The following is a 24,461-nucleotide window of genomic DNA, read 5'->3' on the forward strand; positions in this document are numbered from 1 at the left end:
AATAGAAAATGTCACTGGAACTGAGGTGAGTGCTACCTTTGATGACAATATTGACACTGAATCACTAACTCTACTCGGAGGGTCCTTGGCACTGGCGGAGCTGTTGAAGGTACGTTTGTGTTTCTTTACCCTAAGATGTCCCCTACATTTACTCCCCTGGGGTAATATAGAAATTAAAGGAAAGATGACTTGAAAAGAAAACATTTTGAGAGATCAAAGTATAAACATATGCAAAGTGACACTAAAAGTTCAAATTAAAACTAGACCAGAATATTTACATGTTTTATTAAATCTTTACAATCAGTAATTATAATCAGATACACATTTATATACAAGGATTATATACATTTTGCCCAGACTTTTACATCACAGTACATAGTTTCCCTTAGAAATATTGTATACATTTATCACCGAACAATAAAATCCAACAACAGTAGTGTTACAGCACCTGTTAGTACAGACATCTTTTTCATAAATTACATCATAAGAAAATATACGGCTGTAAATTGGGCTTTTAAAAATCTCTTATAAAATCTGAACATACAATATTTCATTCACAGAATGTTTTTTTTCTATGTTCTGACTAAAGCCTTGTGCAGAAAACGACCGGTTGGAATATTCACTAAATGCCCCCACCTAATAAACAATTATAAGCACTATTTGAATTACTTATGCTGAGCTTTCTTTATGATGAATTTGGCATGGGGTTTGGTGAGAGAACAAATGCTGGTTTTACTATGAAAAGGGCTGTGTGACAGTAATTTGAGACAAATTCTCGAGGGAGTAATTATCAGAGCGTGCACAATTTTTCATTTTACTCTTTAATACTGTAAAGTAAAAAGTATAATGTCAAAAATTATTTGTTCTGAAACAATAGCTATGTTCTTGTTGGAAGCCTATTAAGGTTAAAAAGAAAACCTACCCAACAAAATATCCCGCGCCAAACTAGTAAATTACAATTCTTTCACATCTAAAACTTTATGGGAAATAAGGTATTGCAAATTAAGGGAATATCATTTCAATGGACTTTGATAAGCAGAAAAAACTACAGCTATTTTTAGTTGGTAAACAAGTTAAACTTAAATACCTGAATTAAATACTTACTCTAATAACTTTCAGATAAAAGCCTTACTTGATTCCAGGTTTGTAAACATTGTATAAATCCTTCTTAGTCAATTTTATGGCTGTGGTGATCACTTCAGCTCTATTTCTATGCAGTCAACAGTTAACTGAGGTAGACCAGATGTTTCTAAAATTCAGGGTTTCATAGACTCCCCTGAATCTTTAGGAAGTAAATAAAATCTCTATAGAAGGTATTTAAAAAAAAAAACTCTAATGCTGTTGGAATTTTTTAATGAACTGAAAAACTAACTTCATGGCAGTATGTCAAATAAGAAATGTAGAGGCAATGTTAGAGTTATACCTTTTCTTAAATGGGGAAAAAATCAAGTATAATTCCTTCTGGGCGCTGAGTGTAACTTAATTTTCTTTCCTGTCTTATTAAGGATTCACTTTCCTAAGCAATTTGCTTCTAGATCTCAATGAATGGCAACAGCTCCCCCTAATGGCCAAAGGAAGGTAGAGTGGCAATAAGCTGGCTTTTCCTTGTATGCCACAAAAATATTTGCTGGGGAGAAAAAAATGTTTTGATAACTTAGAAAAGTGAGATTTAAACAACAATGGCTCTGAGCTACAAACAAAATCAAATCACTAAATATAAGGCTTCTGGAATCAAAGTCTTAGAGGAACATCTGCTCCCTTTTGCCAAGCCCCAATCCTATAAATCAAGGCAAGTAATTAAGCTTCAGCTATTTTGGCAGCTTTACAATTAAAGTGAATAAAGCACTATGTCTATCCCTTCGTGAACTCTATGTATTATAGTTCTATCTTCTTACGCCAAATTTCACATGCAGTGACTAAAAAATATCCATTTTGGTGTCAGGTTTAATCAAGGGCCAATGAAGGTCTTGTATACTAATCTACACCCCCTAAGTGAATTCTCTATTAGATTTATGGTTCACTGACCCAATTAAGTTTAGCTGGAGTTTCTGAAAGCAGCGATTTTTCCTCTTATAAAAGAATACATCTACCTGGATCTAAGACACACTGTACATGAATATACACAAGTACAATACAGCACTGCTGTTTTTTTTAACAGCTTCATACACAGTTTCAGTTCGTCAGTACCTCAAAACTGTCTTAGGAGAAGGTTATATGTAATGTCATGGTAAAGAGAAAGAAAATTAAGTCTCACAAAAAATATGCCTTTAGAACACATTCAGGTAAATTAAAAAAATAAATAAAATGAATAAAGTTATGATTTCAACTACAGGACTGTCTACAGATATCAACAAAAAATTAAATGTGGCCAGCTCCAGACTGCCACCAAAAAAAAAAACCAAAAAAAAAAAAAAATTAAGCTATATGGCTGCATGTTAGTTGGTACTGTGTAAATTTTCTACACAGGTTACCATAGACTAATTTTCAAGTCCATATCAGAAGGAATATTTGTTTTAAAAAGAAAAAGCAAAACTTAAAAACCATGATTCAACAGAAAATGTGACAGGCTCCTTAGGTACAACTTTAGAAAGCAGAGTTACCCCAGGATTTTTGGATCACTACCACAGCATGACCATGGCTTCCTAAGACAGAAATGGAACAAAATGTATTAAGCTATCAGTCACCTGGGCCTTGTGGCTCAAACTGCATACTAAACCTGGGATGGAGTAAGGCTGATGACTAGAGGGAATCGCCTCTAAGAGAACGAACTGGAAAAGGTTTGTCATTCACCCTATAAGGATCTAGCACTAAGTTCCACTTCAGAGTAGTCACAGCTTTCCCTATGGAAGGCCCCATGGCAAGCTCTTATTGCAACATTAGTTTCTCCCTTGCTCCATTTTTCAAAAGTACTAAGTAACCAATTTCCACAATATAGCAGATGACCTTTGTACCTGGTCCCAATGATTAGTCCTTATGCAGAGAACTCACTGAGAAAGCACACTGGCTTCACCTTTGGTTTAAATGAAAAGGACATTGTTAAGAGGGGGGGGGAAATCAAGCCATCTTGATCATCTTACACAAGGAAGCAAGTGAAAGCGATGAGCAAGACTGGTCTCACCGTGAACACATTTGCTTCATAACCACTTAGGTCACTTTGAGTGTTTCTGCGAAGGCAGCACAACCAGAATGCCCACAATATGGTTGGTGCCTCTAACCCCCAAACCTAGGATGTCAAGCTTCCTTTAATTAGGAAACAACACGAGCTCCTGCTCCCCACCCCACTACTAACCGGATCTGCTTCTCATCTGTCCAGAGCCTGCAGAAACCTGGATCCGAGGCGCGTCCACCAGTAGTCTTCTCCCGGCCTGAGGCACTGCAGGGTGGTGCGGTGCTGCCATCGAGGGGACTGTGAGTTTCCATTTCTCATGGGACAGTTTGAAACAAGGTCAATTCTAGCATAGCAAGCTCGAGGCTCCTATAACCAACTATCCCAGTCAGAACGCAGTTGCTTGTTACCATACTAAAGCCTCCCATTGGAGAGCCTGCTTAGTATGAGGGTGTCCATTAACCACAGTTGACCTACTCTTTTTAAATACCTACCACCGATTCTTCAGTGAGTCATAGTTCGCCCTTCTTCTGCATCTCCTTCTCCATCATTTCAATTGCTTCCATATCCTCATTCCAGTTTGCTAGTATGGGGTGCACGGGCTGGGCCTCCTTACCCCAGCTGACGTTGGGACTGGAATCTTCCTCAGTTTCCGACTGTTCTTCATCTTCATCTAAATATGTACATTCACCACCAAAGCCTGTAGGCCCATGGTTTTCCGTGGGATCGGAATTCTGGGAAGGAGAAGCGCTTGCAGCATCACTGTCCGTAGCTGCTGGAGATGATGATTCCGGGTGAGAGTCCAGAGGGCTGTCCTCCGGAGACGCTCCATCCACCAAATCCACCTCCTGAGAGCCTGGTGTGGTCTGTTCAGCACTCTGATTCTGAGACTCATTTTCCGTTTCAGGATCTGTGTATGAAAGAAACGAGTTTCATGAAACTTAGACCCTAAGAGGGTATCACACGTTCAAAAGCATACTGGGTTTCACAATCAAATGAAAAAATAAAGTTTACTGTTCTGCATTAATATGTTTTTTTAAAACAGTAATATTAAATTACTGGCTTATAATGTGACAAGAAAAAAATAAACGTGTTTCCAAATAACAAATAAGACTGCCTTCAATGGATGTGAGTAAATGCCAAGATATACACTAAATAATAATACTATTAAAATGCATATACATTTTGCATTGTAGCTCAAAAATTTATTAAATACCTAAAGTCTGGGAAGCTTGCATATGAGAACATATTACATATTAAATAGAATTTTAAACAGCACATATCATTGCTATATTTTAAGATAAAAGTCTTTTGGAAAGTGAAATACCCACTCAGTAAGCCATGAAAATGCAGATAACACAAAATGTTGGATGATTTAAAGGCATTAATGTGATTGGTTAAATAGAGTATTTTCATGAAGACAACAACTGAGTTATCTGTTTCATTTTGTAGGTCTAAGAATTATAAACTATAATCACCCTAAAATCCACTAGAGGGCTAACTAGTAAGTTAAACCCTCTTGTAATGAATACATAATGAAACCATCAGAGGCATTTTATTTAGGGTTCTGACAAAGTGTTTAAATAGCGGCCATGGCCACCTGCTGCACCCTCCTCTCCCCACATCTCTGCAGTAGGTCAGCAAATACCTCCTGAGCGTCCACTGCGGGGCAGGCACTGTGCAAGGTGCTAAGGGTAAAACAGGCAAAAACAAACACCAGATATGCCCCTATGGATCTCATCAGTTGGAGAAAATGACATTTCCACAGAATCACAAAATAAATGGAGAACTCTGACACATGTTCTTAGTGCCACTGTAATCAAAACAACCTGGTACTGGCACAAGAATAGGCATATAGATCAGTGGAATAGAATAGACACCCCAGAAATCAACCCAAGCCATTATGCTCAATATTTGACAAAGGAGGCAAGAACATACAATTGAGTCAAGATAGTCTCTTCAATAAATGGTGTTGGAAAAATTGGACAGATACCTGCAAAAAAAAGAAACTAGACCACCAATAACCATCATACACAAGAATAAACTCAATATGGATAAAAGACTTAAATGTAAGTCTTAAAACCATAAAAATTCTAGAAGAAACCATAGGCAGCAAAATCTGACATTTCTTGTAGCAATGCGCTTACAGATACATCTCCTAGAGCAGTGCTCGGCAAACTGCGGCTCACGAGCCACATGCAGCTCTTTGGCCCCTTGAGTGTGGACCTTCCACAAAATACCAAGTGCGGGCGTGCACATACAGTGTGATTGAAACTTCGTGGCCCCATGTGCAGAAGTCAGTATTTTGTGGAAGAGCCACACTCAAGGGGCCAAAGAGCCGCATGTGGCTCGTGAGCTGCAGTTTGCCGACCACTGCCCTAGGGCAAAGGAAACTAAGAAAATAAACAAATGGGACTACATCAAAATAAAAAACTTCTGCACAGCAAAAGAAAGCATCAACAAATAAAAAGGGAGCCCACTGGGAGAACAGATTTGGCAATGATACATCTGATAAACGGTTAATATCCAAAACATATAAGGAACTTACATAACTTAACAAAGGGAAGATAATCCAATTAAAAAATGGACAAAGGACCTAAATAGCCACTTCTCCAAAACAGACATACAGACAAGAGACATGAAAAAATGCTCGAAGTCACTGATCATCAGAGAGATGCAAATTGATAATGAGGTATCACCTCACATCTGTCAGAATGGTTATCATCAACAAATGGCAAGTTCTGGCGAGGATGTGGAGAAAAGGGAACCCTAGTACACTGCTGGTTGGAATGCAGAGTAGTGCAGCCATTATAGAAAGCAGTATAGAGTTTCCTCAAAAAATTAACTTGGAACTGCCATTTGACTCAGCAATTTCTAGGAATATATCCTAAGAAACCTGAAACACCAATCAGAATGTATGCACCCCTATGTTCATAGCAGCACAATTTACAATAGTTAAGATCTGGAAACAGCCCAAGTGCCCATCAATAGACGAGTGCATAAAAACGCTGTGTGGTACATTTATAACATAGAATACTATGCAGCAGTAAAGAAGGATCTCTTACCCTTTGAGACACCATGGATGGACCTGGACAGTATTATGCTAAGCAAAATAAGCCAGTCAGAGGAAAGACAACTAACACATGATCTCACTCATATGTGGAATCTGATGAACAAAATAGATTTGAAGACATAGAAGCACAGAACAGACTTTGGAACCTCAGAGGAAAAGTGGGGGAGGGTGGGTGTGAAGAGATCAAAGAACTTGTATGCATATATGCATAACCCATGGAACAGACAACAGGGTGTGACGACCTGGGGTACGTGGTGGGGATAGGTCAATGGAGAAAGGGAGGGGACATACGTAATACTTTCAACAATACAGATTTAATTTCTAAAAAAGGGAAAAGGATATTTGAATGTTTTCTTCAAAAAGTGACACTTGAAAGGTAATTTTTTTTAAAAAGTGACATTTGAGCTGAGATTTATAAAATAAGTGGAATTACTCAAAGAAGTGGGGGAGATGAGCCAATTCTAAAACCAGAAAAACTGAAGGAAACACAGGCATGCAGGCAGGTATAGGTGGGTGGTACATACACACCAATTGATTAGGTAGGATTACCTGACTAGGGAAGTTTTACATTCTCAGGGTGTATATGCTAAGGGAGGCAGGGGTGGGGGTGGGGGGATTGGGGAGGGAGGAGGGCCCACACATTCTTTTCTAAGCTGTGAAAAAGGTGCATTTTAACTGAGACAATTAGGAAAATTGGGGTGCCCAAGGAAGAGAAAGCAGGGCTGCTTAGAGCTCATAGATGCTAGATTACCCTAAATTCTAGGGAGAACAACAAAAAAACTTCAAGTTTGTTTCTAGATGGCAATAATCTAGTGAAGAAGGAAAGGGAAAGGTGCAGTGCTATGCCATCTAGAAATCAAGATTGTACTTAGGTAAAACAAAAAAATTACCCTAGGTTACCTACTATACAACATTATTTTAGAAATCTAGCTAACACAACAAGATAACAGAATAGTCACTGTAAATATAGAAAAAGAAAAGGTCAAATTGTTTTTAGATTGTGTTGTATACTTAAACTCAAAGCAACTCTTAATTTTTAAAAATACGATTAACATAGTTTGATAAGGAAGGTAAAAATAAAATAGATATATACCAATGATCCCTCTATAGTAGCAAGTACGCTTTTCATAATAAAAATAAAAGCTACAAAATATAGAACTGAATTTATTATGAAAGATACATGGCCCATATTGCTTAATACTATAAAATCTTAATGAAAATATAAAAGAAGATCTGATTAAATTTACAAGTAAGGATAAGTTCCTGGATGTAAAGTCTTAATATTTAACAAAATTTTCCCATTTATATGTGTATTTAGGAATGGTATATCAGAAACACAGAAGCAAAAGAAGAAAGATTAAATATTTTTAATCCTCACCCAAGGATATGTTCTTACTAATTTTTTTAGAGATGAAAGAAGAAAGAGAGCGAGAGAAACATCAATGTGAGAAACACCAATCTGTTGTCACCCTGATGGGAAATCAAACCGGCAACCTAGGTGTGTGCCCTAAGAATTGAACCCGCAACCTTGTGGTATATGGGATAATCGTTCAACCAACTGAGGCCCCTGCAGGCACAAAATTATTGTTTTAATAATGAAAGGACAAGGGAACTTTGGGCAGAGACTTAAAGACTGGATGTTCTACAGTCGTTCATTCTTTACTGAAAGCAAAGATTCAGAGATGAGAAGTAGGTAAAGCAGCACAATGTAGTAGGAGCAGGGGCTTTTAGGGATTGAGAGGCATTTCCAGAAAGAGGGAAGTGACTTTGCAAATGTACAAATGCATGAGAAAAATGACATGGCTGGACAGAGACGGTAGGTACCTATCGATTCCGCTAACAAAAATGATTTCGGCGCTACTTTCCTGCAATGAGGCCATCTGCATACAGACTAGATTTTTCTCCTCAGAATCAATTCCTTTCCCACAGCAACCCAGCTTCTACAGTCCAACCTTAGAACACGCTTACCCCAATCAACTTCCGGGGGAAAGGCTTAGGAAAAGTTGCTAACACTGTAACACTGCCAGTCTAAAGCAGGGACCTTTCTTTTCTTTCCCCATTTTCTCTGGCTGCCTCCTTCTCAGACAGACACAAATATAGGAGTAGCCCTGAAAACGTCTGCCTGTAGCTGTCAAGACTCTGCGGGCCTACCTGCAACTGCAAACATAAAAATGTATTGAAATACTGATCTTCTTTTCCCTTGAGAAAAGAAAACTGATTCTTAATTGTAAACTGTTTCAAGTTGGAGCTCCAGGCAAGAAACACAGTGTCTTTTGTTCGTGGGCACAAGATTAGAATTAGTATTAATAGACTTCACACTTTGGAAAGATGGAACACATGAGAGACAGGGCATTAAAACTTCCGTGGGTACAGCATTCCCCTTGGTAAATTACTCATTCCAAGACCCCCAGTGGGTGCCTGAAACCACAGAGAGTGCCCAAACCTGTATGTACTATGTTTTCTTCCTATACATACATATCTATGAAGAGTTTACTTTATAAATGAGGCACAGTTAGATATTGACAACAATAACTAATAATAGTATAGGACAGTTAGAACAATATACTGTAATAAAAGTTATGTGAATGTCTCTCGCTTTCAAAATATCTGATAACTGATCTGGCTACTAAGTGACTAAGGGGCAGGGAGTGTACACAGCATCAATATGCTGAGTGATTCACACTCAGAACAGCAGGCAATTTAAAACTTAGAAGTTGTTTACCTCTGAAGTTTCCCATTTAATATTTCTGGAGAGTGGTTGACCAGGGTAATTGAAACCGTGGGAAGCAAAACTAGATCAGAGGGGACTCCTGTAGTAAGATACCTGAACATCCTTATTAGCAGACAGGACTACTGTAGATAGTTCCATATTAATGGCTGGGCCTTATCATCTGAATCAGAAGGTGGGGGTGGGAGTGGAGGCTTGTTCTGGGGCTTCTATTCTGTATTAGTATGTGGGAAGAACTGCTTCATCAAAATGTGACTTTATAAGGGAAATACGTAATTGTGGAATGAGATTTTTAGAAAGAGCAATCTGGAGGTCATTTTATTGCTCAGATTTTAAGGATGCTATCATTTGGTGTACTGACATAATCCCTCGATGGTACAGTATGTCGAGATACATAGCTGGGAGATAAAAAGTGGCACCTTCTTGGTCTTGTTCAGTGTTTCTCCAAGTGTACAACTACCTGGGATGCTTATTTAAAATGTCATATTCTGATCCTCTGCCTTCAGAGAGTCTGATTCAATATTCTGTAGAACTCAGGAATCTACACTTTTAACAATACACTGGCTGGTTCTGATGTGGAAGACAAGCATGACGTATGCAGTCATAGCCCAGGACAAATGAACGATAACCACTACCAACATTAACTTCTTAGGATATTTCCCTAATAAAGTAGTTGATTTCATAGAACTATTATCACTGATTTTTTATATCGATAAATAATTATACTGCAATTTGTTGCTGATTTAGTCAATATAGCTGTACAGTTCTTGAAAGAGCTACACAAGGGGAGTTTTCTTAAGACTTTTGGTCAAAAGATCACTCTATTACAGAATCACAGTTCAATAAATGTATAGACTATCAAAGTTTTAAAAATACATACTATAGTTTAAATAACACCCCTTTACTGCAAGGTTCTTAAGGGAATACTGTTCAGATAAATTTTTTTTTGGTAGTAGTAGAACTTATCTTTTGTTATATCCTATCTCTGTTATGGGAAGCACATGCTTTTAAATTATCTCATAGTCCTAACCCCATGCACCCTGACAAACATACATGTTTTAAAAACAAATCAATATTTTAAAGAGTTTGTACTATATTCAAATAAAAAGTGATCAAAAGTAATACATCCAAAACAACAGTGTCTTTGATAGTGACTCTTGCACGGACAAAGACTAGTGTGAATTCTTATTCCATGGGATATCTAATTTATAGAGTTTGTTATAACAGGATCAATAAAGAATTATTATGGGATAGCTGACTAGACATGAAATAATCTAATCACATTAAATCAGATGCTATTTTGGCATCCACTGTACCAAATTTATATATATATATATGTACATGTGTGTGCATATATATATATGTGTATATATACACATACACACATACATATATAGATAATTTGAGGCCTATTAATGAAAATACTTACTACTATTAATATTGTAGCTTGGAATCATTTTACCTTTTAATATTGCTGCTGAAATTCCAATGGTAGCAAAAAATAGGGGGAAAAAGCAAAGGTATTAAAGAGTTACATGGAGTAACAATTTGCCTGTTAGATGTGCCTAAATGCATAAATGTAGGAAAGAATATCTGAGTTTAGAAAAAGGGCTCATAAAAAACATCAGGTACATAGGAGGAAAACAGAAGATTACAAATCCTTTCTATTCTGCTCTGTTTCCATCTTTTACATCGTTATGTGCAAGATACTCACTCCACTGCTCTTAAATAGCAGACATGTGAAAGAAACTCAAAGAAAAATAAAGAAATACAAAAGGACAAGACAGAACACTGATTTAACTAGCAGTAGATTATTGCTAAACTTTTTTTTTTTTACTGCTCCACTTGGAAGTTATAATGAATTAAATCAGATATATATATACACTGAGTGGCCAGATTATTATGACCACCCCATCAGTTCTTCATTGGGCCACCTTTTGCCTTCAATACTGCGGCGATTCTTCTTGGCATTGACTCCACCAGATGTTCAAAGGTGATGCGAGGAATCTGGCACCATGCCTGATGAATAGCACTGTCCAGTTCTGTGAGATTTGATGGTTGTGGAACCAGCTGCCTGATGGCTCTTTTAACTTCGTCCCACAAATGCTCAATTGGATTGAGATCTGGTGATTGTGGGGGACACCTAAGCAAGGTAACGTCTCCCTCATGTTCTTGAAACCACTCCTACACAATACAAGCACCGTGGCATGGCGCATCGTCTTGTTGGAAGAAGCCATCTCCATTGGGATACGCCATCAACATGATAGGATGAACTTGATCAGCAACGATACTTAGGTATGTTGTGCTATTCAGACGTTTATAATGATCTGGCCCTCTAGCAACTTCAGCAGGAAATTATAGCTAATTTGACTACAAACGTCAGGTGGTCATAATAATCTGGCCACTCAGTGTATACAAACACACACACACACAGAGTATACACACACTGAGTGGCCAGATTATTATGACCACCTGACGTTTGTAGGCAAATTAGCCGTACACTGCATCGTATGGGATATGGAAGCCGAAGGCCTGTTCGAACACCTTTGCTGTCTGCAGTTACCAAGATAAAACGTCTCCAATTCGCACAGGAACACAAGGATTGGACAGTCGAGCACTGGAAAAAAGTCATGTGGTCCAATGAATCACGTTTCCAGTTGCATCATGCAGATGGCAGAGTGAGAATTTGGCGGAAACAGTAAGAAAGCATGCACCCCACATGCATGAGTACAACCCTTCAAGCTGGTGAGGGCAGTGTTATGGTTTGGGGCATGTTTTCCTGGCATGATTTGGGCCCTTTAATTCATGTGGAACAACGTCTGAATAGCACAACATACCCAAGTATCGTTGCTGATCAAGTTCATCCTATCATGTTGATGGCGTATCCCAATGGAGATGGCTTCTTCCAACAAGACAATGTGCCATGCCATGGTGCTCGTATTGTGCAGGAGTGGTTTGAAGAACATGAGGGAGACTTTACCTTGCTTAGATGGCCCCCACAATCACCAGATCTCAATCCAATTGAGCATTTGTGGGACGAAGTTAAAAGAGCCATCAGGCAGCTGGTTCCACAACCATCAAATCTCACAGAACTGGACAGTGCTATTCATCAGGCATGGTGCCAGATTCCTCGCATCACCTTTGAACATCTGGTGGAGTCAATGCCAAGAAGAATCGCCGCAGTATTGAAGGCAAAAGGTGGCCCAACAAAATACTGATGGCGTGGTCATAATAACCTGGCCACTCAGAGTGTGTGTGTGTGTGTGTGTGTGTGTATGTGTGTGTGTGTATCTCACGTTCAAAGGCTGTTAAATCGCGTTGTTTACCCATATCTTCAGAAAAAAATCACTTCTACTGTTGTGGTAAACAACCTGCTTCCCTATTTATAATGGTCTGGCCCTCTAGCAACTTCAGTGCGAAATTATAGCTAATTTGCCTACAAACGTCAGATGGTCATAATAATCTGGCGACTCAGTGTGTGTGTGTGTGTGTGTGTGTGTGTGTGTGTGTGTGTGTATAACAAACAAACATCCCAGGGGGTTCAACAACCCTATAGAAATTATACAACTCTATTCATTTAAGAGGGGTGGGAGGAGTATAGCTCTCTCTGTAAGTGTCTCCGGTGGATAAGAAAAACTGCTACCAAAACAGGATCACAGTCTATGTTGGATGGTTCGCTTTCCCCTCTATTCCTGGGTGTGAAACTATAAAACAGTAAGACATTGCCTTTATACAGTAATTTGGGTTTCAAAGATCTTTCAAATTACCCACAAACGCTTTGGCCTAGAGAGGAAGAGGTAATCTCACGAAGTAACAAGGCTTGCCATCTTGTTCTTCAGACATCACCATCTGCAACTCTTGTAACCTATAAACATCTGTGTGGAGAAAAGCTGCTGGATTTCTACTGCCTTCGCTACGACTGTGCTCATTTGATTATAGGTGGCTAGTGAAACCTAATTACTATTATGTTGTATACAACACCAATCTACACAATCTCTTTTTACTCCTTATAAAAGAGATGTAAGATGCATTATCAGTTAAATTAAATAGTGAACACCTGTGGATATTAAAATGACTTTCTGGATGTAATCTCTTGTATTATCATCACTGGGCAGAAAGCAAAAATTATAAATTACGTATTAAAATACAATTCTAAAAACATCTTAACTTGGCAAACAAAGCCAAATAAATGTTTTACTACTCTTCAAATGAAAAATATATTTGGAAATCATCTTTTAAAAATTGTACTTATTTTACCAGTAATCCAAAAATAACTTCTTGTCACTCACTTTTGTTGTAAAACCAGTAAAATTAATGCTGAACTGCATTACGGTAAAACAAATGATTTTATCCATACCTCGATCTTTTGCTTTGTCAGAAAGGAGCACTTCTACCTCCTCATATTCCTGGATAGCATCCAGTATGATACTTCCTTCTTTACTGAACAGGAACAGCATGGGGATCTTGATGTCATCTGTATCCTTTCCGTCACCTGCCATCTGGAACAGAGGGGCAGTATCACTGCTGCTTCCCTCATTGTCATCTAGACACAAACACAAATATATCAATTAAAAAGGTCTACCTACTAATTGCTACCGTTTTGTACCTGTTGGCCGCAATGATTTTATGCACCAAGAACCATAAAAACAACAAACATACTTTTTGGACCCACTAATTCTATTCCTAGAAATTTATCCTGGGAAATAATTCAAAAGAAGCAAAATGATCTATGCCCAAAGAAGTTTACTGTCGTGCTTGCTATCTATATTTGTCAACTCTTACAAGAAAATATTACAAGAAAAGAGTATAATATAAAAGTCTATGATTAGGACAGTAAAAATTTTGTATGCTTATGAAAAAGCCTAGAAATTGAAAAAATCAAAGACCTGGTTGGATGACAAAGATAGAACTATAAATAAAATTTTATTGTGCTCTAGAATTCCCTCTAATGGCATAATCTTTCTTTACAAAATTACAAATTCATATTCTTCTTTATATACTATTCACAAAGAATAATGATGACTATAGCAGTTTTTCCTCTATAAGGATCAAGCACTGGTGTCAGTTTACACTGGTTAAATACTAGTTGTAGACGGCTAAATACTGTTTTACTGGCAATGCCAGTACTATGCACCGCTAATCTCACATGCCGATCTGCCTAGAGAACCTGCCTGTCCTCCTCTGAGGACTCACTCTGCTAGGCCCTGCTAAGTGGAGAATACCATGTAGGACCCATCCCCTTTGCAATAACTGGTTAAACAAAGGACGGCTTCCTGACCCTCAGTGTCTCTGGGGAAGTGGCACACAGACTGTTTCAGTTAGCAGTGGGAATGGCCACTTGAGAACTGATGAGCAAAGAGGGAGCAGGCTGGTGAGAAGCTGGAGAATGAAGCAGAATTGCAAAGAAATGCAGAGTTCTGCCATGTCTCCAGGACCCCGAGATAGAGACAGAGATGTGAAAAACGTGAGCTGTCATGCTCCTGATGATTTTCAGCTCCCACTTCCACTTCCTCAGAATGTTCAGTTCTATTTCTTACTCTTGGGTTCAATGAAAATATATAACCCATTTCCATGTAGTAAACAAACCTCTCTTCTTAAACTAGCTTAAATAAATGTCTCTGCAGCTGAATGATTTCTAAGATAATCCGTACTTCTAGTACTTGCAATAAAAAACAACTAAGCCTCAATTTGATCATTTATATATAACTAGAGGCCTGGTGCACAATATTAGTGCACTGGGCGGGGGGGGGGGGGGGGGCGCTGCCCCCCAGCCCGACCTGCGCCCTCTCGCAGTCCGGGACCTCTTGGGGGATGTCTGCCTGCTGGCTTAGGGGAGCGGGACTAAGTAGGCAGGTGGACATCCCCCAAGGAGTCCTTAGCACTGCCGCAGAGGCAGGAGAGGCTCCTGCCTCGGCCGCTGCGCTCGCCAGCCATTGAGCCCAAATTCTGGCTGAGTGGCGCTCCCCCTGTGGGAGCACACAGACCACCAGGGGGCAGCTCCTACATTAAGCGTCTGCCCCCTGGAGGTCAGTGCGCGTCATAGCGACCGGTCGTTCCGCTGTTTGGTCGATTTCCATATTAGCCTTTTATTATATAGGATTAAAACCAGTGAAAAACAAACAAAATGTCTCATCAGAAATAAAAAAATACTTAAGGGAAAGAAGTTACAACACAAGAAAGTTTCCCTTCAAAAATTAAATTTTCTGAGAATAAGGATCATAGCCTCTTAATTTATTTACCCACAGAACTCAGTATAGGATTCTGTAACAAATAGAAAATGTCAGCCTTGGCAAACTTTGCAGAGTAGAGAGCACATGGGAATTAGAGACTTCATCACAAAACAGGGAAACTCTAAAATACTCTGCATATGTTCCAGACTTTATTTTCACTATTTCATATTTTTAGTTTCAGTAAGAGATGTTCAAAATGATAATGATGCCAAGTTATTAAATTCTTCAAAAAATAAAAAGAAACTCATTGTGGAAAATAGCCAAGGATAAAAAGATGATTTCAGTCAGGCATCAGCAACTTTTCATATAATTGGTCAGATAGTGAATATTTTAGGCTTTTCAGTTCTCTGTTGCAACCACTCACTCCACCACTGTAGACTGAAAGCAAGCACAGATAATATGGAAACACACTGGCATGGTGGGTGCCAATAAAACTGCTTTAGAGAAACAGGCGTGGAGCTAGAGTGGGCCTGCAGGCTATCGTTTGCCATCCGATTTAGGTTATTAAGCAGCATTCTCCTAATACTACTTAACTAATGGAATTTATACACTCATTAAATCAACATTGGAGTGCCCACAAGGGATAAACAAAAGGAATAATAAATACTTTTTCACTGAAATAAATCCTAATATTTTTGATGCCTTACTTTTATTTACCCTAAATTCAAAAAGGAAATCTATCCTAATTAGAAAGAAAAAATTCAAAATGGATTTCCCCTGTGAGAGAAGCTATGCAGAAGAACTAACTGTGCAATTAGGAAGTGACCTCAGGTCTTTAGTTCTTTCTAAATGTAAATTCCTCCCTACTTAAAGCATAGAAAAAATTACATTTTCCCTGGCCTGCTTGTCGTGATATAAATGATTTCCTACAAAAAATCAAAAATCAAAGCACACTGGTTGAAATGCATGAGTGAAATTATTTAAAGTTTGTAATTTCAGAGGGGAAAGACCTAAGGAGATAAAAATTTACCAGCAACTAATGCTTATATCTATGATTTGTCAGCTATTATGCTAAGAAATTTTATATATATTATTTTCAAACCTTATAATCACCTAAAAGATATTATCACTTTCACTGAAGCTAATAAAATATTCTACTGAATAAACAGATACACTAAAGCTGGGCCAACATTACACCATGATTTTGTAGCAGAGCCAAGAAGTGCGCCTCCCTATGTCTGAATGTTTGAGGCAGAATGGGCATTTTCAATGGCTCCCACTGGAGGTGGCAGGATGTAAGTCTTGCCTTTACAGGGCTTTGGCTCTTGTGGGCACATTTTCTTATGGTGTTGCGTGACTTTACCTCTCCCCTCTACCCACCTTCACACCTGTCCACAAGTACTTTTACTGGCATTAATATACAGAAACCCATATCTAGACTTTCAAAAAAGATATGAGACCTATAGAAATTATTAAGAGAGCCACTGGATTACCTATTCACTATGCTGTCTAGTGAAATAAAAACACAATAAACGTTTTAATATAATTTTGGAAAACAAAGGGGGGGGGGGGGGAAATCCTAAAAATTACCTCCTTCTAGTCAACAGAATGATGCTGAAGTGGAGGATGACTTACCAATGACAATGCCACCGATGGCTCCAGCATTCTGGATGTTGCGTGCCTTTTCTGCAAACATGCACTGTCCTCTTAGTAGCAAAGCAATTTTTCCCATCACTGCCTCAGGGTTAGTAAGCTCTGAGCAACCATTGTATGGTTTACTGCTTGCAACAAATCCTCTTGTCTGTCAGAAATAAAAGTGACTTCAATATTCATTTATCTTCTCAAATCGCTATCTAGTCATTAAATAAAATTTGATATATAAAGCTTTAGGTAGACCTTGTTTCTTTACTAATGGTAACATATCCAGTATATATATTTGGAATAAATTTTGTTTTGAACATTTTGCATGTCATAGTACACAACCAATATTTATTTCTATTGTGCTTTGCAGTTTATAAAGCATTTTTACATAAATCACTAAACCTGATCTTTATAACAGCCTTGAATGAAATACAGATAATTCATTTTATATATAAAGAAACTGAGACGTTATGTAATTTGCTCTAAGACACAATGTTAATAAGTAATAAAGTTGGAGCCTGTAGCCAGATTTACGACGCAACCATATCCACACTTACAGCAGCTGGGAACCACTATAAAACCATCATTGGTAACCAGAAACATTTTTTGAAAGAGGAAAAAAATAGATTTAGTCTACATGAATCTGCAAGCAGTTCTTCTTTCTAGAAAATTAAATGAACCAAAAAACTTTAAAAAAGATATTTAGTGTAAAGATGCTTTAATAGTCCTCTAGAACAGCGATTTTTAACCTTTTTCATCCCATGGCATAAATTACTAAAATTCTGTGGCACACCAAAAAAAAAAAAATTTTGCCAATCTGACAAGAACTAAGTATAATTTTGGTTCATTCACACTGAACAGCTATTGTTGTGTTGGCTGCTGTCATTTTTTAATTTGACAATCTAAGGGAAAAGAGGTCAATGTTCCTGACTAAATAGTCAGATACTACATGTTTTAAAAATTCTTGCAGCACACCAGTTGAAAATCGCTACTCTAGAATGTAAACTAGACAAGGGAGGGTATAAATTTTTACTGGTTTGGTAAACTTGATAGATTGTAAACACCTAGAACAGTGCCTAGATATAGTAGGGACTCAATAAAGAGTTGCCGAATAAATGAGTCAATCTATAAACCTGCAAAGCTTTCAAATACACACTAGATTTAGTCTAAATTAGGGGTAATAGAGTTCAAAGAGCATTGTCATTAGATTATCAGCATACTTGGGTTCTGGTTCCAGCTCTGCCACCAATTAGTTTGATGAACTTGTGAACTGTTCAACTGTGCAGGTCTTTGTTTCCTGAGGAAAAACTAGCCCAGTGGTCTTCCATGTCTGCTCAGTGCAAGCTCAGCATCAGCTCTCCACAGCCACTTGGGTACTTCGGCTTTAAGCCTCCAAGTCAGATTTTGGTTCAAAAAAAGGGTCTAGCAGTTGTTTAAAAATCTGAAAACCGCCCTAGCTGGTTTGGCTCAGTGGATAGAGCATCGGCCTGTGGACCAAAGGGTCCCGGGTTTGATTCCGGTCAAGAGCACGTACCCTGGATGCAGACTTCTCCCAGGCCCAGGCCCTGGTCGAGGCTCGTACAGGAGGCAGCCAATCGATGTGTTTCTCTCACATCGATGTTTCTCTTTTGTCTTTCCCTCTCTCTTCCTCTCTCCCTAAAAATCAGTTGAAAAATATCCTCAGGTGAGGATTAACAAAACAAAGTCTGAAAATCATTTCAGATAAAGGTACTAATTTAGAGACCAAAAACTGGACAGTAAATGACCAATATTTTAAGTAAAATTTTATAAACATATTGTAGATGTACATTATGACTCAAAATTTACAAGATATACTTTTAACTTTTATTTTGGAAAAGTGAATATTTAGGTTTTTTAAATAAATATTTAAAAATAGGTCCATTTTTAATCAGAAAAGAGACTAAATCTAAATAGAAAAAAAACTAAGAAATTAGACAATACTTAAATAGTATTTTAACTCAGTTTCAGCAAGCACATGGTAAGCGTACACACCTCTTTATGTTTAGACAGATCTAGCCCAAACTGAGCTGGTCCAGCAGTCAATACTACCCTGCCAAAAAATGGGTGGGAAACAATTTGTACAGCTCGTGGAGGTAGCTGCTGTTCTTTCTGTTGCTGACTTGACAATTCAATCATCTCCTGCATAAACCTCAACCCATCTTCAGCATCAATTGAACTAGCAGCCTAGGAAAGAAACAGATAATTTTATCCCTTCTGGAAACATGTAACCTTCTTTTCTTTTTTAATATTCAACTTTAATACTATTGCACTGGTCTTCCACTCTAAATTTTCTCCTTTCAGTTTCGGTCCCTACCAAATATTTATAGCCTGATTTTTCTTAAAAAAATATTACTTCTGAAAATGACATCTGTAGTTTTTACCAATAGCTCCTTCACTGTTCCATAAACCATTTTTGATACAAGGTGAGAACTGGACTTCCACCCAGTGATCAAATGCTCATTTTGCTTGTCTTTTCCACTGTTTCCCCTTTTAAGAAATAAACACCGTACCTGATCCATACTTCCTTTCTTTGAAATTATGAACCAACAATCAGATTAAATTCAAAACATATTTATCAGGCAACTATTATATTCCAGCACTTGACTAGACACTGGGGAGACAGACTTTTTACTTTAAGAAGTTTGTATCTAGAGGAGAGAGACATGTGAAATTAGCTATAATTACATTTTTCAAGTGGGAAAGTGGACAAGGAAATGACAACTCTGCCAGTGTGGATCTGGAAAATAGAGTGACATCTGAATTGAATCTTTAGAGAGGAAAAGCTGAAGGATGCCTCACAATAGTGGAAAAAGATGGATTCCTGACACTTTACAGGAAAAGTCAACGGGACTTGATGGGAGTTAAGAGGATAGAGGACAGAGAGGATTTGGGAGATAGAAGTTCAAGCCTATCCTGAAATTATGGTGGCTTAGTTTTGGTGACTTCGAGAATGATGACAGGGTTTACTGAGATGGAGAACAAGGAGGAGAGCAGCTGGAATAAGGAGGAGGCAGGAAGAGAATTCAGATTTGCACAGATTGAGGCCAAGATGTAGAAATGTATGACAGGTAGATCAAAGCTGGGTTTAAGAGTAAAGTTAGGAATCGGGGTTACATATGTATAAATAAGAAATCAAGTGTACAAAGATGACAGCTGAGCTTGTAGGAACAGATGAGATTGCTGAAGAAGAGTAGAGAGAGAAAAGTGAATGAACCAGATCTTTTGGTAGTGCCTACACTGAGTGGCTCTGCCAAGAAAGAGAGCTATAAAGGCATGAACAGAGAAGTGGAAAGATGTATGCTGGAAGCCAAGAAAAGGATAAATTTTAAAAACAGGGCTGTGCCCGATCGGTGTGGCTTAATGGCTGAGCAACCTATGAACCAGGAGGTCACGGTTCGATTCCCAGTCAGGGCACATGTCCGGGTTGCGGGCTTGATCCCCAGTGTGGGGCATGCAGGAAGCAGCCAAACAATGATTCTCTCTCACTGATGTTTCTATCTATCTTTCCCTTTCCCTTCCTCTCTGAAATCAATAAAAATATATTTAAAAACAGGGCTGTCAAACCCTGGCCAGTGTGGCTCAGATGGTTGTCCGTCATCTATGTACCAAAAGGTTGCCAGTTCAATTCCCAGTCAGGACACATGCTCGGGTTGTGAGTTCAGTCCCCTGGTGGGGGTCGTGCAGGAGACAGCAGATCAATGTCTTGCTCTCACATTGATGTTTCTCTCTCTCTTCACCTCTCTCTAAAAGTCAATTTTAAAAATATTAAAAATAAATAAATAGGGGACAATCAACTGTTAGAGAACAATTCAATCACATTAGGATTAGAAGGTCACTGAGTGACAATTATGTTATTGGTGGACTAAGTGAAAGCAATGCCATTGGAGATGCCACTCCCACTACTGAGGAGTGAGGTTGGTGAAATGTAAGGAAACAGGCAGAATATTCTTTAAGGAAGAATGGATGTGGCAAGAACAGAAATGAAATCGAAATCTGAGGGGAGGTGAGGTTGTGGGAAGTTTGAATTTGAGATTTAGGGATACCTGATTATGACTCTAGGTTGAAATAATTTAAAGACCTCATGTTATGAAAACTTTTAAAGCAAAAATCAATAAAAATTTCCCCAAAAGACATGTTATGTTTTCTAGGAGTAGAGAGATAAATGCAAATTTTGATTTCTACAGTGAATAAAATACTTAGATTCAGTAGCTCTTTGGAAAATAAAATAATGTAAAATATAAATATTAAAACTAATTATTACCATGTAAGATTATGCTCTAAATAAAAACAGTGGAAAGACAAGGGACGGAGAATCAGAAAACTTAGGCTTGAGTCCTATATTTACCTTTATTAACTTAAGCAAATTGCCCAGCCTATTTGTGATTTAATCGATCTATACTCTGAAGGGTTGAATTAGATGGCTTACCAACATATTTTCAAATCCTTAAATTTTGAATCTCTAACTTTAAACGATACATTAAAAGTTTTTAAAAAGCCCAATGTCATTATCTCATGAAAGCTTATGAGACTAAAAGAGCAGAGTTGCATCTAATTAATACAGCAATGTCTTACTTGGATTGCATGTTGAACCAACTGGACTCTCCCATCTTTGAGGTGAATCAAACTCACCCCCATCTTCTTCAAGATTTCTAAATGCTCAGGGTTAGTGGCCATGAAATCTCTGGCTCTCAGCGGGGGTCTAGATCCACTCCTGAAACTCTCCTCTCTGCTAAAAGTAATTATAAGCAAGGCTTAAAAAACTACAAGTCAGAACTGGAGAAAAACATAAAGCAAATAGGAATAATGTTAGATATTTGCAAAACTGCTAATTTTAGAACTAGTAAAAATGGAATAACTAGAAATAGGCATTTTCCTCCATATAACTTAGGTTACTAGTAAGTGGTATAGCTTTTAAATAATATTTTATAGTTATAAAATCATGTATATTATCAATAAGGTAGTATTAGTCAACAGAATTATAACCACTTGAAAATACAGAATAGGTTGGGTTGGGATTTGTTACTACTGATTTCTTCCTTGAAAACCAGATTTCTCTCTCTGCTATTTTAAAATCAAAACAATAGTTATATCAGTGAATTATAACATTCACTTAAATTTATTTTTATTTCCCTAGCAATGGCCTTTCTAATTTAAGTATTTAGAAGAAAATGAACTCATTAAGGCAAAAATTTAACAACCAAGAATAAGTACCTCATCAAAAAATAAAACCTATATTTGCACTACACACATTGCAGGTAAAAGGAAAAATACTTTCTACATATATAAGACATATGAAAATATTTGATGAAACTATTCTATAAATGAGCTACACAAGTTGAAAACTGCCCATTGACTACTATTATTCAGTTCATTAAACAAAAGATAAATAGAAAATTTCCATAATAATAAGGCATCACAGAATAAAATTTGCTATCTAACTTTACTAATAATTTTTATTTTATTTTAATCAGCAATAACTACATGCCACAATATTTTTGGTCTAAGTGAATGTCTGCTGTTATATGTCCCTTATGTTCTCCTTCATTTACTAAGAATGACTCTGATATTAACAAATATAAAATAAGACATCTTACACTCTGATGACGCCTCTAGGACAGCTCTTATCCACCACATTTTTCAAGGGTTCACGAATGCTCTGAGCATACAATGGATCATTAGGGAAGAGAATCTGAGTATTTGGACAAGTCCAATCAAAATTACTGTCATCCAGTTCTATATATTCTGAAGTCTACAATAAAAAAGAACGTTATGTGAAAAAAGTATTTTTCTTAACATTATAGTTTGTTCAAAGAAAAATTTAAATAAAATCTAAGTATATAGGGCGCCATAAAAGAAAACAAAATAAGAAAACATCAAGTGTACTTTTCCTCCTCCCATACTACATTTACTGAATTCTAGTCATGGATTACTTTTCACTTGGAAAAATAAAACAAACACAGGAAAGTAAATAAGAGAGTAAGACATTTGATTTAAAAACATAACCTACTGTGCTCTTCTTAGAGACGCTTTGATTTGTAGTAGAGAGCCAGAGAGGTAACAGATGAGCTTCTGTTGTGAATATGTAATCTTCTATGTCAAAAATAATATCTTCTTTATCCGCAAATAACAGGTAAAGATATTTAAACATTTCAGCCAAGAAGAAAGAATCCATTCTAAAATAAGAGGTTACAAATAAATCTAAGAATACAAAAATATCCTAATACCAACTATCTCAAAGTCAGAGTCCAGGTCAATAGATATATTACACTAACTTAGATGTCCAAGGAACTATAGACTATATCTATCCCCTGGTGGTAATGGCATTGACTCACCAATTATTTTCCAAAGAAACAAAAAGACTAGTGTGCTGCCTACCGCACAGGTACACTAGATCTTGCCAATACTGCAGACCAAACCTTCCTACTGGCCTTCCAAGGAGCGAGGGTTTTCCATTTCTTCTATAGAGAACCAACAGCCAGGAGGTAACGCAGGTAAACTTTACTGCTGAGAACCACGTAATCCTTAATTTATATTAATTGAAGGGGATGAAGTAATACAATTTTGATAGAGTTTTTATGCAGCCATTTAAGTGATAATTTAAAAAGGCATTAAAGGTAAAGGAATCATTTACAAAAAGTTTCATGAAAAAAGGTACAACACAAAATCACATGGAGTATAACTTTGTAAATATTTACATACCAGTCAAGAAGAGAATCCTATATAATAAAAGCCTAATATGCTCTAAGTGTCCAGTGGACCGGTTGGCTGTTCAACCAATCAAAGCATAATATGCTAATGATATGCTAAAGCCGCTCAACTGCTCACAATAACGTGCACTGACCACCAGGAGGCAGACGCTCCAACCAGTAGGTTAGCTTGCTTCTGGGGTCTGGCCAACTGAGACTGGGTGAGATCAGCCAGACACACCCTGTCCTCCTGCAATTCCTCCCCTGCTGGCCAACCTCCCATGTCCCTCCCCCACCCCGATTGTGCACCATTGGGGTCCCTCAGCCTGGCCTGTGCTCTCTTGCAATCCAGGACCCCTCGGGGGAAGTCAGAGAGCTGGTTTCAGCCTGATCCCGCAGGCCAAGCTGAGAGACCCCACTGGTGCACAAATTCATGCACTGGGCCTCCAGTATGAAAAATAAAGGGGATAGAACTATGTGATTTTACAAACTACTTAATGTTGTAATGTTTTAATAAACAATTTTTAAAAGTTTTAATAAAATTAAAAGTGGCAGAAAAAGAGCAAAAGAGCATAGCTGTTAGATGTAATTATAGTAACATGAAATTTAATCAATTTACCACCTCCCAAAGCATCTAATTTTTGACAATTATAAATAACTTGTAGCATACTGGACAGAATGCATAGTTTCAGACCTCAGGCCAAGCACAATTCCTGGCACACAGAATGTACTCAATAAACATTTAATAAATTGAAATCAAGTTTACACAGCATTACTAATGAAGTGGAGAGGCCATGGAACACAGTGGTAAAGAACATGGGCTTTGGAAACAGAAAAGAACATCCACTGACTAGCTGTGTAACCTTGGGGATATTATACAAGGACTGTGAGCTTCAGTTTGTTCTTCTATAAAGAACATAATAATCATTAACACCTAACACTGGTGTAAAGACTAAGTAAGAGATTATATGTCCATTGTTTAGCATAGCACCTGGCATAAATATGAGCTCAAAAATAGAGAAATTATTATTTTTCC

At 37.7% G+C, this 24,461-nt stretch overlaps 1 protein-coding gene across 2 annotated transcripts in view; it reads right to left on the bottom strand.

Moving 5' to 3' along the window:
• Window positions 1–269: 269 nt before the first annotated feature.
• The window catches only part of EDEM3 (ER degradation enhancing alpha-mannosidase like protein 3), a 66,388-nt gene continuing 42,196 nt past the window's right edge, over window positions 270–24,461 (bottom strand). Inside the window, exons 14-20 of one of the 2 annotated variants that reach the window (XM_070397667.1) lie at window positions 22,747–22,912; window positions 22,334–22,488; window positions 21,312–21,465; window positions 18,732–18,923; window positions 16,713–16,878; window positions 13,265–13,450; window positions 270–4,016 (exon numbers count right to left, since the gene is read on the bottom strand). In XM_070397667.1, coding sequence (XP_070253768.1) covers window positions 3,619–4,016; window positions 13,265–13,450; window positions 16,713–16,878; window positions 18,732–18,923; window positions 21,312–21,465; window positions 22,334–22,488; window positions 22,747–22,912 — 1,417 coding nt within the window. In that variant the 3' untranslated portion in view covers window positions 270–3,618. Of the gene's footprint in view, window positions 4,017–13,264; window positions 13,451–16,712; window positions 16,879–18,731; window positions 18,924–21,311; window positions 21,469–22,333; window positions 22,489–22,746; window positions 22,913–24,461 lie in introns of both variants that reach the window. The other variant, XM_070397665.1, reaches the window with a different exon arrangement.

Source organism: Myotis yumanensis, unplaced genomic scaffold (assembly GCF_028538775.1).
Source record: "Myotis yumanensis isolate MYYU_CA2020_CCGP unplaced genomic scaffold, mMyoYum1.0.hap1 SCAF_17, whole genome shotgun sequence".
In the NCBI taxonomy this organism is placed as follows: Eukaryota; Metazoa; Chordata; class Mammalia; order Chiroptera; family Vespertilionidae; genus Myotis; species Myotis yumanensis.